The sequence below is a fragment of the Ceratotherium simum genome, chromosome 17 (assembly GCF_057802395.1).
Source record: "Ceratotherium simum simum isolate JZ-2026a chromosome 17, ASM5780239v1, whole genome shotgun sequence".
In the NCBI taxonomy this organism is placed as follows: domain Eukaryota; kingdom Metazoa; phylum Chordata; class Mammalia; order Perissodactyla; family Rhinocerotidae; genus Ceratotherium; species Ceratotherium simum.
This window is the reverse complement of record NC_141916.1, coordinates 34,633,146-34,650,476: the sequence shown is the minus strand read 5'-3', so window position 1 is coordinate 34,650,476 and position 17,331 is coordinate 34,633,146. Positions and strand designations below refer to the sequence as shown.

Here is a 17,331-nt window from a genome sequence, read left to right as displayed (position 1 = left end):
ACCCTGCTTGTTTCTCTTTTCCCAAGCAGCGTCCTTCTGCATGGGCCAAGGCCAGTCTCTACAGAATTGGAAAAAGCCCACAGGGAAGAAAACGGCTAGGGATTTTCAGAAGGATCTTCCCCATATCCTTGAAGCCTGGAATTCACATTCATCTAGTCCTCATTGATCCTATAACTCTCTGATATCTTTAAGTTTGGGTTTGTTTTTCTTGTGTCAATTACGTGGCTTTTTCCCATTTGCAGCCAGAGCGGAGGCATGCTGTGACCTATCACATCTTGTTTGCAAGTGGAAATCATAACGTAAAATCAAAAAATTTTGGAGTTTTTTTATTTATACCTCTTGAATGAAAAATATTCTGAAGTGACAAGCATCATGAAAAATATTGCTTTTATATCATTGACAAAGACTAGAAGATATTTTGGAATTGCCTCTTAATATAACATTTACAGATAAGCAGCTCTTCCAATTAGCTCTGTTCTCTCTTCACTGACAAGCCCCATTTGGATGACACTCATCTGTGAAAACTTACACATTAATGACTAGAAAAGATTTCCCTCAAAAGGTAACTATAGTGATAATAATTAGCTTTTTTTTCCCTGCTTGAAAAACTGAGAAATTCTAGGGCCAGCCCCGTGGCTTAGCGGTTAAGTACGCGCGCTCCGCTGCTGGCAGCCCGGGTTCGGATCCCAGGCGCGCACCGACGCACCGCTTCTCCAGTCATGCTGAGGCCGTGTCCCACATACAGCAACTAGAACGATGTGCAGCTATGACATACAACTATCTATTGGGACTTGGGGGGAAAAATAAATAAATAAATAAAATTATTTAAAAAAAAAACTGAGAAATTCTAAAGATGTTGTAAAGATCTTTTCTTACATTTAACATAAGACTTCAAAAAACTAGATTTCATTTTCTTGAGACACATCTTTATAAGAGGTGAATGCTCTCTGTCTCGTGTGTGTGTGTTTTCTAATCTACATTTGATTAGTCATAAAAAGCCTGCACCCAAAGGAGACCACAAGAAAACTGGAGATAAATCAGTTATTTTTAATAACAGGCTATTACCTAAAAAAAATTAAATCTGATTAGTGATACATTTGTCAAGAAGACAAGAGGGGCCGCCTCGTGGCATAGTCGTTGAGTCTGGCACTCTCCACTTCGGTCCCTGGGTTCACAGATTCGGATCCCAGGCTCAGACTTACAGCACTCATCAAGCCATGCTGTGGCAGTGACCCACATATGCAGTGGAGGAGGATTGGCACAGATGTTAGCTCAGAGTGAATCTTCCTCACCAAAAAAAAAAAAAAGTTCCAACTCCAGTAAACATGAAATATCTTTAAAAAAAAAGATGACAAGAAGTAACAAGCATCATGAAAAATATTACTTTTATATCAGTAATAAAGACCTTTTGTTTCTGTATATTCTTTTGTCTAAATTTTATTAATATCAGTCATATGATTTTTGTGATTGGAAATAATATGGCAGAACACTTGGATAATTGTGTGTGTTACCTTTAAAGTTTCAGTTTACTGCTTGATAGTGATGGTGGTGCCCTCGACATAGGAACATGGATTTTGGAGATAGGCCAACAAGGGTTTGAATCCCACTCTTCTTCATTCTTCTTAATAGGTCGTGTTATTAATAGCAAACATTTATTTAGTGTTACTGTGAGCCTGGTACTCTAAGTATGTAGATGCCTTACCTCTTTTAATCCTCACAACAGCCCTGTGGAGTCAGTTCTTATAAAAAGTAGTAAGTGATGAAGCTAGGATTTAGACTTAGTTCTGTAAAACACCAAAACCCATGTTAAATACTGTGTCTTACCACCTCCCCGGGTGACCTGGAGGAGAATCACAGATACACAGCCCTCTACCTATAATTCTAAAACCAAAAGCTTTGGAAATTGCTAGTCTTTTCATAACTTATTTGGTTTCAGAGTGAGAGCTGAATGGATGACAAGCTATTTGTAGCCTTTGTTTATTCCATTTAGTATGAATATTCATACATGTTGTTGCAAAAATAGTAATGTATTTGCTGAGAGAGTGCTGCTGTAGGCATCCTGGAGCTGTTACAAAATATATGGTATATGCACTGCATTAACTTTATAAAATACAAAAAGTTCTGCCATCTGAAACATTCCCAGGTGACTATGGCCCTTTACGTCTGTAATATTTAGTTTTTTTATCTGCAGGGATGTTAAGCTCTAACCCAGTAAGTCTTAATAAGAATTATATGAAATAATTAATATATGTAAGCATTTGAAGTACCTGGTACATAGTAAGTATTCAATTTGCTGGGATTGTTACTGTCATTATCTTGAAATTTATATTCAGCCATGCAGAGGTTGGATCCTAAAGCTAGAATATATTGAACACGTGGGTTTTGTTTAGCTTGTTGCTGAAGCCCCACACTGCCTTGTGTCTATCTAGGATTAGTAGGAAGCCATGCCTTTCACAGAATGTAGTTACTTTCCCTTACCAGTTACTGTTTAGAAGTACAGGAGTTTTATCCTCTAAATGTACATTATCCCATAGTGCAGCATTTCCTAACCTTTTTCATGTCATTGCACACACAGAAAATTCTTTACCGAGCTAAATGCAGGAGGAGCATGCTGTGGCTGCGCCTGCTACTCCAGGCTCATGTGGCACACCTGTAACACACCTTGGCAAACCAGTGTAGAGTTGTATATACCAAATGGAAGAGGGAGATAAAGGAAATGTTGGAAATTATTAGTGGATTTACTTTGGTTACCTCCTCTGTTTAAGCATCTATTTCAAACCAGTTAAGAAAATCCAGATAAACCTAGGTGAAACATAATTTTTTAAACAATTAAGTCTAATTGCTTGTCTTCTAACAGTTAATGAGATGGAGTGACTGTTTTACTTAACGCTTTATAAAATGTATTTGTTGGCCTCTTAAATTAAGTATACTTACTTGTAAGTTAGAATTATGAAGAAACTAGGACACTGTCTTGAAACGTTTAAAGCATTTCCAAGAGTATATAGGCCCAATGATGTATTTAATTTAGGGGAATTGTTCCTTAAAGGGGCTGACATTTGTTCCTTCTCCAAATATTACAGTAAAAACTAGGTGGCGTAGGATAATTTTGTCAATTCTTTTTTTAAAATGTACAAATTCAGAGTTTGGGGGCCGGCCCGGTGGCATAGCAGTTAAGTTCTCGCATTCCAGTTCGGTGCCCCAGGGTTCGCCGGTTGGCATCCTGGGTGCGGACCTATTCACCGCTCATCAGGCCATGCTGAGGTGGTGTCCCATGTAGAAGAACTAGAAGGACCTACAACTAGGATATACAACTATGTACTGGGGCTTTGGGGAGAAAAAAAAAAAGAAAAAAAAATTCAGAGTTTGGCTGTTAGAAGTTATTTGCAACAGGGTTGTAGGGGCAGAGCACAACGAGAAGTTATTTCACATTGTCCCTGCCCCCTCTGACAAGCCTCAACCCTCCTTACCAGATAAAAAAGGGGCACAGAGTTGATTCTCAACCCGATAAGATATTTCTAGAACATAAGTTGGGACACTGTCTTCAGCCATAAATTCAGTATAGAGAGTTGGGGCAGACATTACAGGGGGCTGTGAGTACAGATATTCCACTTTGGCTGAGGAATTTGGGGATCAGGGAAAACACCTACATCCTATTGGTGTCTCTTGAAGGAAAGGGTACTCAGTTTGGAAGATTAAAGGAGGATTTCTTCTTCTTGTGGGTTCCTGGTTGGGGAGCCTCTTTCCTGGGCTTCAGTGATCTGAATGGGGTTTGCTGAGTTAGTGGCATCCCCAGTGGCCTGTTGGCGGTTGGTGGGGCTCCTCTTTACCCTTTGCGGGACAAATTTCCAGTGCTTTTCTCTCTTCGCATGGGCTCTTGTAGTGGGAGTGGGGATGGGAGGGTGGCACGGGTGGAAACTGCTTGCCTCTGTGGTGCTCACTTAGCTCTGAGGAGCCTTAGAGCTCTGGTCTGCTCAAACTCAGTCTGTTTAAAGAGGAGTTTTCAGAGGTAAAATATTTTTCTCACAGCCTTACATATCTACCTCTCTTTTAATACTTTAAAAATGTTATTGGGGAGTTTACGACCTTCAGAAGTTGTAAGAATAGCAGTCATTCTGTATCAGCCTGTAGCTCAGAATATTGTGTGTTAATTTGGAAAGAATGTGGCTGGTATTCAGCACTTCTTTGAACCAGGACATAATATTTATTAGCTGCGTTGCTTGGTTTTTCACAGAATGTTACATCTTCATTTAAATCATAAATCTGAATTATATTACTATAAAACCTACCAGTGTTCTCTAGAATGGCATGGTAATAATTTTTGTAAAAAACAAGTAGTAACAGAAATTGTCTCCATTATAGGAACAGAAAATAAAAATAATATCAAAACAAAATTGCAAAATATATAAAGTCATTATCATGAAAAATCGTTTATGACACATGTACTTTATATTTTAAATTTTATTATAGTAATTGGTCTTCCATGCCATCCCACAGGCATGTTAATAAAGATATAGTCTCCTCTCAATTCTCATTATTTTTAACCTCAGAAATGGTGAAATGTTGATGTGTTAGAGTTTAGGGACATGAGATTTCTATATCTTTTGGGAACCAGTATTGCTTTATAAGTGAAATTCGAAAGGCAGATAAAGTGTAAAAATGTGGGTAGAATTAGTGGTAATGGGGTATTCATAAAATAGGGTGTGTGGCCCTGAGGCTGTTGGTGCCGGTGGAGAGCAGTGCTGGGTAAGGGAGGTAAATCTGAGTGTACATACGAAGTGCTGACAGGGGCTCTCTACGTTTGCAAACTTCTCTTCCCCTAAAAACAAAAGAAAACTTTGTCTTTCGATAATAATTCCCAGAGTTCGTTTTTTCCTTTCAGAAAACCGAAGAATGGGAGAAAAATAAGACTGAAGCAGACATGGAAGAGTATGTATGGAAAAATAGCTCCTCAGAAAAAAATGTCCTGGAAACACTTCTCCAAATTAAAGCTGCTGAGAAAAATCTGGAATTAAATAAAGAAGAGCTCCTTGGTACTAAAGAAGTTGAAGATTACAGAAAGTCTGTTGTCACTCTTAAGAACGAGGGGGACAATGAAAATACCCTTTCTCAGTACAAAGAATCAGTGAAGAGACTGTTAAATTTGACATGAATTATGTAGAAAAATCTGCTTGATTTATTAATTTTGTGATATATATGTAATCATTATCTAATTTGATATAAAGTTGAAAATGTTAAAAAACCATTGTTTTACATCAGAGTTAAAATTATTCTTTTCATACTGTTGCACAATGGCACTGATGATTCGAAAGTTTTCTTATTTATACCCTGGGGCAGTTAGACTAATTACATCTCTCTGATTTCTTCTGGTTCTAAAGTGTTTTGATTTTATTTCTACTATACAACTGTAGTATTCATATATACATATATATACATACATTGTTATTTTGTCACTGGCTACATTTTTTTCCCCTACAAATTAGCCCTTATTGGTTGCATTTGAATACTAATTTTGGTAATTTGGTAAGCTCGGCCCAGAACCCAGTCCCCTGACTGCAGGTGGGTGCTTTGTTTACATAAATGCTATCTACCCAATATATTTTTCACAGGTGCTGATTCTGATTAGAAACAGGTCCTTGAGAGTATTTTCTAACCTAAAAAGTTTGTTCCATCCCTCTGTTTTGGGTCTACTTTATGTTGATTCAACTCTGTTTAGCATCCTACTTTCTATTATCTGGGGTTCATTTTTCCAAGCCCAAACTTTCAGAAAAGTGGTATTGAGAGCCAGCCCTGATGGTCTAGTGGTTAAAGTTTGGCGCTTTCACTGCTTCTGTGGCCCAGGTTCATTTGCCGGTCACGGAATCACACCACCCATCTGTCAGTTGCCATGCTGTGGTGGTGGCTCACATAGAAGAACTAGAAGGACTTACAACTGTGCACTGGGGCTTTGGGGAGAAAAAAAACGAGGAAGATTGGTAACAGATGTTAGCTCAGGGGGGAATCCTTCCCTGCAAAAAAAAGTATTGACCTTAAAGAAATAGCCAGTTATTTCTCCAGCAAAAATGGGGTTTTGCGAGATCAGCAAAGAATTGCAATTTGGGGTATGCAGCCATGGCAAACCATGTGCGAGTCCTGAGCAACAAGGAGAGGAGTAACTCTTCTATAGAGGGGAAGAGGAAGTTGGGAGGGCTATTGTAAACAAAGAGTCTATTGGAGGAAACTGGGAGTTTAAATTGTAGTGGCTTTTCGTTGGCTGAGTTGTGACAGTCTCATTGGCTGAACTTCTTGCCAGGCAAGAAGAGGAAGTCTTTTTCTTGTTGGGCTCTAATATGTATGTAGGGCATGAGAGTTCTCCCTTCTGGCCTCCCAACTCTATTTTAAATGAGATTTCTGCTTATTAAGTTTCACAGTGGAAATAGAGATTAACTGGTATTCATCTCTCTGGGTACCCCAGTTAGAGCTTCTATAGCTCAGGAAAGAGATGAGGTATAAGGACCTTGAATTTAGTTGGAGTAAATGACAAAATGAGAACTGCCCTAAGAAACATTGCATTCAATTTAGCTGTCAATTCAGTATTGTAAAGTATATCTGCAAGTCTTACCACTTCCAAAATTGTCAACAAGTGATAAACTTAAAATCAAAATAAAGGAATTACTGATTTTGTTAGTCACCTTAAGTCTTATTTTGCCTGACAGAATTAGAGAACATAATTAAAGACAAAAGGAATTTCAAAACAATTGCCCAAAAGATTTATATAAATTGAAGGTATGATTTGGCATTAGCAAGGCCAAGAGTCTGTAGGTTATGAAGGACAACAATAGCGCCTTGAGTACAAAAGGAGGGAGTGGTATGTTGTATTCCATTGGATGGAAATAGCAAGTGAAAAACAAAGTAGATAAAACTAAATTTTTAGATCAGATTTAAAGCATATGTAAATACTCATGTTATTGTTTCCTAGAGACTCATATAGAGTTAAGGAAAACTCGATGTGGAAACAGGGTTGAAGAAGGAAACATTTTGAAAACAGTAGAAACTGAGGAGAGGTGGTCGTTGGGGAACGTGTGAAGAGCCGGTAGATTAGGGTCGACAATCCTGTGGTAATAATACAGTGCAGACACAAAGAGAGAGAGTAGTGATGTGCAATAAAGAATTTGACCTTGCCGGAAGAGAGGTCTGGCCTCTCCCCTCAGCTTCTGGGAGGTGATCTATGTCATACCTCATAAAAATGTCTTTGTTTAGGGTGGGGCTGGCCACACCTAATGGTCTTAGGCCTGCCAGAGAAACCAACTATGTGATTTAGGGTGAGCACTTCGAGTCACCTGGAAAATCAGTCCACCTCGAAGCTGAGGTTAACCGCCCAGGTTATTAGTCAATCATACCTATGTTAATGGAGCCTCATAAAAACTTGGAACACTGAGGCTTGGGCAAGCTCCCCTGGTTGGCAGTAGCCTGGACATATTGTCACACACTGGTACTGGGAGAGTAATGTGTCCTGCCTCCAGGGGGAGGACACCAGAAGCTAGGAGTTTGGAAGCCTCCTGGGCAGCATCTTATGTGCTTCTTCCCTTGGCTGATTTCAATTCATATCCTTTCCCTGTCATCAACTATAACTGAATCTAAGAGCTTTCATTGAGTTCTGTGAGTTCTTCTAGTGAATTATTGGTGGTTTTGGGACCCCCCCCTCCCCAACTTACAGTTGGTGTCAGAAGTGAGGGTGGTCTTACAGAGCACTATGCCCTTCAGTCTTTGCAGTTTGGCTAACTTGGCAACTGACCTAAGACTGTCAGGCTACAGCATTAACACCTAATGGCAAAATCTTAGAGCTGTAAGATTAATACAAAACTGCTTCAAAAGGATAACAGTTGCTGCCATTGTAATTTTGGCAATGTAAACAGTAGTATTTGTCATTAATTAGATCCTGTCCTTTAAACTATTAATTGATCCAATATATACAGTGGACATTATCATATTCATCCTTATAATGAGGATTCTAGGGGACACTTTTGCTCTATTGATATGCACTTCTGACTTCAGACTCAAGTTACATAGCTCAGAAGTTGCTTAAATACATAGGCAACTAAGAAATAGAACAAACTTGTTTTCTTAATTGTAGGGTGCTTTAGTTCTTTCTTTGCGTATTCTTTCCAGTATTGGTAAGTATTTCACAATACTGGATGATTATAGACTTTTTTTAAAAGGTCTGGTTAGTTACAATGTTGGAAAGATTTCAATATCATGATTATTTCCCAAATGGGTGTAACAACCTTGGCCTTAGTTGTTGACTGAGCCATGAGGTCTTTGTTTTTTAAAATTTTTAATTCTCTTCAGAAGTTCTCTGGTCCCTTTGGCTTCCAGTAAGGACATGATTTCTAGACCCAGTTGTTTCTGTTTCTTGTCTGACTCTATTCTGGTTGTCCAGTCTAAGTTTACTCAGTTTATCTGATAGTCAAAGGTAGGGGCTGAAGAAGATAAGGAGAGGAGTTTGTTTTCTTACAGAGGTACATATGTTTTTCTCAAATTAGGGTCATTTCTCTAAAACAATATCAATTTTAGGGAATGAATAAAATTCTGAGAAACCTCAAGAAAAAAAAACCCTTTTTTTCCTAGCAGCCCTAGCTTATTGGGAAACCTTTAAGCAATTTGTATCTTTTTTTTTTTTAATAATTTTATTTATTTATTTTTCCCCCAAAGCCCCAGTAGATAGTTGTATGTCATAGCCGCACATCCTTCTAGTTGCTGTATGTGGGACGCGGCCTCAGCATGGCCAGAGGAGCGGTGTGTCGGTGCGCGCCCGGGATCCAAACCCCGGCCTCCAGCAGCAGACCGCGCGCACTTAACAGCTAAGCCACGGGGCCGGCCCAAGCAATTTGTATCTATTTCAAAGAAAAGTACATAATCTTTTAAAAGAATGTACGTGCAAGTAATTTTTAAAGATAGCTCCCTGAATTGTTAAATATCATTTTAGGATATTTAAATCTTGATATGCCCCCTAAATAGCATGGTTTTTTTTTCCCTAATGTATTAGGAAAGAAATTGATAAAATTTGTAATACTTGTTATGAATAGCAAGTTAAGGTAAATTGATTATTTTCCTTTAATTCAGACTTTTATTTGTGGTTAATATTCTGAGGGACTAGTACTATTTTATTAATCTTGTAATAGGATTTCCTGTTATCCTTTATGCTTATTGGATGTCTTTTAATATCTGTTCTCACATTTAAAAAGAGGTTCAGGGATGAGATTACGGTCCTAAAGTTTAAGATCATTAGAGACTTGAATTACAGTTTTCTACACTTAAGAGTCCGAGTGTGTACGATTCAGGGGGTAAGTCTGGTGTAAGTGAAAGAGCTGAAATACTCACAGCTAATATTTGCACCTGGGAAAACAATGTATACAAGTGAGGGATGTAAACTAGAACTCCCAAGCTTTATTCAACAGAAGTCAACACAAAACTCAAAGATCTCAGTGCCATAATTATTGAAAGGCATTTCAGCTTTAGGAAATGAAGATGATGGATTAGGATGGAGGAGGATTAATCAATTAAACATAGAAAACTATATAAAAATCAGGAAGCATTTGCTTATGGGTTAGTAACTAATAATTTATAGTGCTCTTTTGCTCAAACCACTGAAAGATTTTATTAACATACGTCACAATAATTTGACCTTGACAGGAAACAAATATGGTGTTATGGTGTTTTCTTCCCTGTATCTTTTTTCCATGCTCATTGGGAAAATGGAGGCTTTTAATCTAACAGTGGTTTTGAGCATGGACTTTTTTTTTTTTTTTAAAGATTTTGTTTATTTATTTTTTTTCCCCCCAAAGCCCCAGTAGATAGTTGTATGTCACAGCTGCACATCCTTCTAGTTGCTGTATGTGGGACGCGGCCTCAGCATAGCCGGAGAAGTGGCGTGTCGGTGCGCGCCCGGGATCCGAACCCAGGCTGCCAGCAGCAGAGCGCGAGCACTTAACCGCTAAGCCACGGGGCCAGCCCGAGCATGGACTTTTGAACCAAATTGTCTATTAAGTCCTGGCTTCACTACTTACTAGCTGTGGACTTTAGGCAAGATACTTTGCCTCTCTTCTCCTCAGTTTCCTCATCTGTAAAATGTGATAGTAATAGTATAATGATTAATAATAGTATACCTAACTCAGAGTTGTAAGGATTCAATGAGTTAATACATGTACAGCACTTAGAACTGCATCTCTCACTCACTGCTAAATAGCTGCAGGGGTCAGAATTTTGGAACTTTGACAAAGGGTACACTGTTCAAAAAAATGGAAATAATCAAAAAAGCAGTTACATTTATCAAGCATTGGCCTTTTTTAGAGATTGGTAGGAGTGGCATCCTGTGCAATTATTTTTTTAATAATTTAATTATTTTTTTAACTGCCCTTGCTTACAGAAAACTGATAATGAGACTCTTGAAAGCTTACAATCTCTACAACTTTTCCTATTAAGAGTGCTCCTTCAGAATGTTACATTTTTTAATTTGCCTGGAATCTGACTTTCTCTGTCCTGGTTTATATTGACCCTGCTGCTTTCGACAGCATGAGGCCAGGATGACTATGCAACAGCAAAGAAAGATGACAGAGGTACAAAGGCCCACAGGAACCAACCACGTCTCTGAAGTCACAGATGCCCCGTCAGGTGTTGCGTCTTCATTCCCAGATGTGTGGTTTCTGCTGTTGTACCCTTTGGTTTTGTTCAGTAGTTGTTTACTACTGTTGAGTTGGGATGGAATAGGCATATGAGAAAGTTTTGTGTCTATGGGCACAAAGAAAGGAGAAATAGTCTTGTTATCTGGATTGTTGATGACATCAGTACTGGATGGCACCATATTTACCTTTGTGGTAATGGAGTCATTCAGGGAAATGAATCTTGCCCAAGAATCTGTGGCTAATTTCTTGGAATACCTGATATTGTTTGTGTTTGCAACCAAATCTTGATATGTGGTTGATGATGGAGCCTCTATTGATGGTAGTATTTGGTTTATCATGGTGGTTTGCTGTTTATCTAAATTCATAGCTTTTAGAATCCTTAGTCTGTCCCATGTATTAGGTGAAGAACGGGTATTTAGATATGTGGGAAGTGATTGTTCGAAAACCAGCAAATCTGGATCTATACCTGAAAGATAAAAAAGCATCATTCAAATTTTATTTTTAATTTAAAAGAGAAGACCTTAAAGTACAGTTTGTAGAAGAAGTCTTGGGTTTTGCCGCTATGAGTTATTGAACTAAGCTAATTGCAAGTTCTACCACTGCATACTTCTGAAAGGACTAGAAATGTACTGGCCACATTTGAATTTATCTTAGCTTTCTAAGACACTTTCTTTTGTGAACAAATTTAGCTACCTCATGGAGAATACTTTGTGTCTGCCAGGGCTTTTGCGCAATGATAGCAAGTATTAATACAAGAGCTGCAGAGATAGTAACCATTTGAGATATACAGCATTTTAAAATAAACAAAATAGGGCCTGACAAGTGTAACTGTGTTCAAAATCATGAGCAAAGCCCTAAATCTCATCCCTTTCTGGTGCCTGAGGGTCCTGACATTGTCTTCAGTATTTTCTCTCTTCTTGTAAACTGACTCCTTTCCCTCTGACTTCAGACATGCACAAATATTGCTTTGTCTTTAAAGGGGAACAAAAAACTCAACAGCTTTCCAATTGTCCCTGATAGCATCACACTGTTTCTCTGTCTCTCTCTCTCCCTCCCTCCCCCTCCTGCCTTCCCTCCCTCCCACTCTCTCTCTCTCTCCAAACATAGCAATATCCATTTCTTTCATTTCCTTTCTTTGCTTTTTGCCTTCTGTCATCTTGTTTCCATCCTCACACTCCGTCAAAATTCTGCTTCTGAGGTAATCAGTAGTTTCCTTATTTCCTGATCTCATGTCTCATTGCTTTGCCTTCTCTCTTGTCCTTGATACTGCTGGCCATCCTCACTTTGAAATTCTTTTCCCATGACTCGCTGGACCCTGGACTTCCTTGGCACTTTATCCCAGACTGTCTGCCTCTCATCTTTTCTTTCTTTTGCTGGTTCTCTTCTTGGTTCAAACTGGTTGTGTGGTTTCCACCATCTTTAGTCCTTGGTGTTCTGCTGTATTTTCTCTTCATCTCACACTGTCCACCTCCAAAGAGATTATCCTTATCAGCTGTCACCACTACACTGATGGCACTGAAATCCACATTGCCAGTGCTTTCCTCTTTCTTGAGCTCTGATCTCATTTCTCCTGTGTTCTACTGGAGGTTCCCACCTGGACATCTCACGTCATCACTGAACATTCCCAAAGCCAAGACCATTTCATCTGCCTCTTTGTCTTCTTCAATGGCATCACCATTTTTCCAACTCCTGGGGTGGAATCTGTACCACAAAGTGATTTTTGACTCTTCTCTTCTTTTCCTTCATCCAAAAAGTAACTAAGTGTTATCCAATCCCTTCCCAGTATGCTGGTAACCATCCCTCCTCTTCGTTGCAACTATAATCACCTTGTCTAGACACAATGCCTCCCTTACTAGGTTTTCTAACCTGCATCCTGCATATAATTTTCCTAGACTAAGATAACCAGATACGTCACTTTAATAATGGCATTTTCTCAGTAAGTACCTTTGGTGGTTCCATATTTCTGACAAAGTCAAACCCAAACTACTCTGTCCAAAGCTCTTTTGTTGCCTGGCCTACCCTGTCTTACCCATGTTTTCATTGCAACCCCAAAAGTGCCCTTGTAGCCAGACCAGTTTTCTTATTTTCCCGTGGTGTGATACAGAACTCCTTATCTTGCCTCTACCTGGCCTCTTCCACGAAGCCACCTCTGAATAATCTTGCTTTCCTTAGTCTCCCCTTCTTTTGAGCCTTGTACTTGAAGCAGTCTCACACATTTTTGTATTTAATTATATGTCTTACACGAATTGTAAGACTTGTCACATCAGCTAGATTATAAGGAACTTGAAGGCAGAGAGATGCTGCAGCCTTCTGCAATGTTGAGCACAGCCAGGAGCATTAGGTGTTCAATAGGTACAAATCAATAAGAAATTTATCTCCTTGGTATATTGATGATAAAAATCTATTCTTTCATGTTTACTAATGTGCACCCTGAGATTATATACATGGGCAAAGGATATTTAAATATGTATTTTTCTAAAATAAAATATACTGGTTCTCTTGGGACCAATGATATGCTAATGTATGTCACTAAATGGTGGTGCATTTCCCTGTCCCTGACATTCATCTTTGTAGAATCTGTGTACACAGTGTCAACTCAAAACTGCCATTTAGCATTTTCTTTATTTCCTGGTAGCATCTTTAGCCACTGCAGTAGAAATGCCTACTTTGGCTCTTGCTGAAGGCACTTGGGATAAATGAAATATAATGCTTAAGCTGTTGTTCAATCACATATGATTTGTTATCATCTAGAATGAACTCTCATTGCTGAACATGCCAAGCTAAAAGAAATTTCCTTTTAGTTTTCTGTCCTGGATGCCCAAAACTTTTCCAGAGTTCACTGGAAAATAACGATTTAGGGATTCCTCCATGGCTATTGCCAGCCAGTTTCTAGGTTATATGCTTCTACTAGAATATTACCAACATTCTTCAGAATACATACAAAATACAGAAAGCATTACCGTCTGTTATGTTGTATAAAATGGCACTGGTTCCGGGCTCTAATATGCAGCTCTCCAGGGTCGGGCAGTGAATATGAAGGCAGTTCACATTGTCATGAATAGGATCGTGGTAGAAGACAGCCAGGTTACAGGAAACTGAAAGAGACGCAGGCAAAAAACATCCGCTGATGATCTTGATTTCTACCGGCTTGATGAGCTTGGAGTAACTTATCTTTCTTTCCAGAACACTGGATTAACAGTACATTGCAGGGCTGTGTTCAGACCTTTTACAGAACATTGTGCACTATGGTAACTGTATCTATGAATGTGCAAAATACTTTTTTTTTTTTTTTGCAGGGAAAGATTTACCCTGAGCTAACATCTGTTGCCTATCTTCCTCTTTTTTTTTTCTCCCCAAAGCCCTGGTACATAGTTGTATATCCTAGTTGTAAGTCCTTCTAGTTCTGTGTGACCTGCCACCACAGCATGTCAACTGACAGGCGGGTGGTGTGGTTCTGCAACCGGGAAACGAACCCGGGCCACCAAAGCAGTGAGCGTGCCGAACTTTAACCACTAGACCATCAGGGCTGGCTCGAAAATGCCTTTTTAAAAGAAAATATCTACTGATTTTCTCTAAGTAATCTTTCACACATTCCATTCCACACAGGATTACCTGGAATCATTTCCCAATCCCAGTATTTTATGTTCATGAACAATTCAATTGGCTACACAAACCTCTGAGGATTTATATATATCAGATTTCTAGGTGTAATGCCCTCTCAGAATGCTAAGGTACTAGAGTTCACCAGAGAAAGAAACAGGAAAATAGGAGGACAAATGCTCTAACAGAAGAGGGAGCAACAAAGGGGGAAAGGGCAAAACCAGTCATGACTGCATTCCTGGGAGAGGCCCAGATGGTGGAAACACAACAGGCCAGGTGAACGTTACCTTGCCCCTGACTGCAGGTGTGCACTAGCTTCATGTTGCAAAACCACATCCAATGAAAAACCTAATCAGTGTCAGTCAAAGAGGAAGGAGGAGATAGGCAAGGATATCAGCATTTGGAATGCTAGTGGGCAGGGGTACATCACTGGCTCATGCTGTCTCACCTTTTCTAAGTAAGTTTGCTCCTTAAACTGTATCGTGTTATTTCCGGAAAACTTTAAGTCAGATTTGTTGAATGCAAATCTTCAATCTCTCCTTCCTAAAGTGCAACACATATTTTCCTCCTGCTGCAGTGTAGTAGGAACCACGACAGGAAATACCCATTAGCTAAAAGGTATCAACTTCTTTAATAAAATAAGATTACAGCGGGATAGCGTATGATTAGCAGCCCTCAGAGTGTGCTTAAAGCTGCTGTTGGAATTGCTGTTGGCAGAACCTATTGTGCTTCTGTGTAAGGTTAACTGAGGAGTTGCATCTCCCCCATGACTTCTGGGACACCCCACCCCTGCCATGTTTCTGCACTCTATTTTTCCGGTAGGAGAAAGAATAGGACAAAAGCCAATTAACAATACATTGCTAATACATTATAGCTTACAAATACATTCCCTGAGGACTGTGCTGTAAAGTTTAAGGGAAAGGAATAAATATTCAAACTTAGACGTCTAAATTTCTGATAAGAAAGTAGTTGATGCCATAGAAAACAACTTTTAAAGATGTTTTCCATTCCTTCTACTGTACATTTCAGAGTCCCAGCTCTGAGCAGGTTAGCTATTGCAGGATTGTGGCTTTTTTAAGTTCTGGCTTCCAGCTGAAAACTGGGATGTGTGTCCGTGAAACTTCCTTCTGGAGGAAGAAAACCACAACTTGGAAGCCACAGAGGCTCTAAAATCATGGAATTCTACTGGATGCCTATAGTATCCCTGGAAGTCCAGAGGCCACAGCTTCCCTGGTGTAGAGAGTCAGGTAAATTGATGCCTTGGGAAAATGCTGAAAAAGTATTGCCCCTCTGCCACCTCCCCTTAGTGAAGGCTTATGGTAATCAGAAGCACGTCTAAGATTTCCCTTTAATAAATTAATTGCTTTCTTCTGTGCCTGATTAACTTTTGAGGGCTTAGCCTGTGACAGCTTCTTACACTATGGTCTCTTGACAGTCAGTTTAGACTCTCCAAGTAGCTCCAATTTGCATCCCAGAAATCTTACGTGCATAATTGGATAGGAGGCATTGCCAATTAATAAGTCAGTGTGAAACCATGGAAAGAAAGTGTGGAACAACCAAGAGAATTATTTTAAAGTGTTGTGTTGCTTTTGTTGTTTCTTTCCAAGGAGCTTAAAAATCTTGGGAAAATGAAAAATAAATGAAGTCTTTAGACAATTGTAACTTGAAATTCTGCAACAATGAAATGTTTTTCTAATTACAGGCCTTGATCATATATATGGATGACGTTTAACCCTGATTCTGGATTTCGGACAAAAAAAAATCTGTTAGGATATTTTGAAAATTCTTCCTTCCTCCCTTCCTTCCTCCCTCCCTCCCTCTCTTCCTTCCTTCCTTCCTTTTCTCTCTCTTTCTTTTCTTTTTGCTATTTGACATATATCTCCCTTTCAAAACATCCATCAGAATCTAAATTCCTGTTCAGTACATCTCACATTTCATCAACACCAGCAGGCACATTTCAAAAATCTGAAATGATACCAATATCACCAAAAGAACTTTGAAAAGGAAATTATTATAAAAATTTTTGAAATCAAATATGCTATATTTGGGGCTATAGAAATACTGTTAGTTAACCCTTGAGGAAATATTTTCATTTAGCATTTAAGTAAAGACAAGAGGATTCCCTGTTACCTGTAGGTTCCATAGCATTCTGGGTCGTTACTAGATTTGTAATCCTAGCCTGCACTGAACCAAACTGCAAAGTCAGTCTCAATGTCTCTGCTCTCTCCCCGTCTCCCTCATCTCAGGGCATCTTCTCTAGTCCTTTTCAGCTGTTCACTGGACCCTCTGCCTTGGACTCCTTACTTAGGTCTTCATTTTGGAAGTTTCCTGTGATTTTTGCTCAGGCATATCATCAACACTTACCCTCCTTCCTAAGACAGCAGCTCCTACTGCATTTCTGGCCAGTGCTTTCAGAATAATACTTCAAGGACTGAGCTCCCAGCTTCTGCGACTCCTCCAGGTCAATTAAGAGACCTGGGAAGCGGCGGATCCAGCAGTCCCTGTAAAAAGTGGTGGGTGAGCAGAGCGAGTCTGTGGTCCACCCCATGCTTAGGAGCAATATCACGTCTGCTGCCACCACTGCCACATGCATCTCCCTGGTATGAAGACTCGGCAATAAGTCTGATTTCCAGACAGAAGCTAGAGCTGACCATCAGGGTTTAGGACATTTTCTGGAACTTCAGGGCTGTTGCTAAGGGAGAGCTTCCTTGGGACTCTTCTGGAGGGTCACCTTCTAGAAAAATGAGGCCATTCTTTGACTGCATATTGATTTTGCTTTTGTTTCTTTCCAGTTGAGCCCCAGGTGAACATTTGACTTGCTGGCGTTAATTCTGAACACTTTCCAGGCCATTTCAATGCTCTGTCCCGTAGCCTCTTGAAGATGTGGATTCTCTTCTCTGCTTTTCTTCTTTCTCTGAAAGTGAATAGTCACAGACACCTTTTACTAAGTAAATATAAAGACAAGTGGAGATCCTAGCCAAGAGTCTTTCTGAGGAAAACAATAGTTCAGTCACTTGACGTCAGATAAAGGAAGGATCCATTTCACCAGAAACAAGACGTTGCTTTGTAAGGG

The 17,331-nt window shown here is 39.4% G+C and overlaps 2 protein-coding genes across 5 annotated transcripts in view; one reads left to right on the top strand and one right to left on the bottom strand.

Moving 5' to 3' along the window:
• MRPS35 (mitochondrial ribosomal protein S35) overlaps nt 1–5,368 on the top strand; it is a 46,682-nt gene extending 41,314 nt beyond the window's left edge. For all 4 annotated transcript variants that reach the window (XM_087442641.1, XM_014791397.2, XM_087442639.1 and 1 more), the window contains one exon: nt 4,880–5,368. In XM_087442641.1, coding sequence (XP_087298767.1) covers nt 4,880–5,149 — 270 coding nt within the window. In that variant the 3' untranslated portion in view covers nt 5,150–5,368. The remainder of the gene's footprint in view (nt 1–4,879) is intronic.
• Nucleotides 5,369–9,443: 4,075 nt separating this feature from the next.
• MANSC4 (MANSC domain containing 4) lies at nt 9,444–16,985 on the bottom strand. The gene is made up of 3 exons (XM_004435480.3): nt 16,623–16,985; nt 13,619–13,753; nt 9,444–11,124 (listed from the first exon to the last, which is right to left on the bottom strand). Exons 1-3 carry the CDS (start codon nt 16,849–16,851, stop codon nt 10,454–10,456), a joined length of 1,035 nt encoding a protein of 344 aa, XP_004435537.1. The 5' UTR covers nt 16,852–16,985; the 3' UTR covers nt 9,444–10,453.
• Between the last annotated feature and the right edge of the window lie 346 nt (nt 16,986–17,331).

Bases quoted from the DNA above. Each gene is read 5' to 3' on its own strand.
- MANSC4 (XM_004435480.3), bottom strand. From the start codon at position 16,851: ATGCATGTGGCAGTGGTGGCAGCAGACGTGATATTGCTCCTAAGCATG. The intron at 13,754-16,622 runs GTAAGTGTTGAT...CGTCTCTTTCAG, and splicing joins CTGCTGTCTTAGGAAGGAGG to TTTCCTGTAACCTGGCTGTC. The intron at 11,125-13,618 runs GTAATGCTTTCT...TTTATCTTTCAG, and splicing joins TTTATACAACATAACAGACG to GTATAGATCCAGATTTGCTG.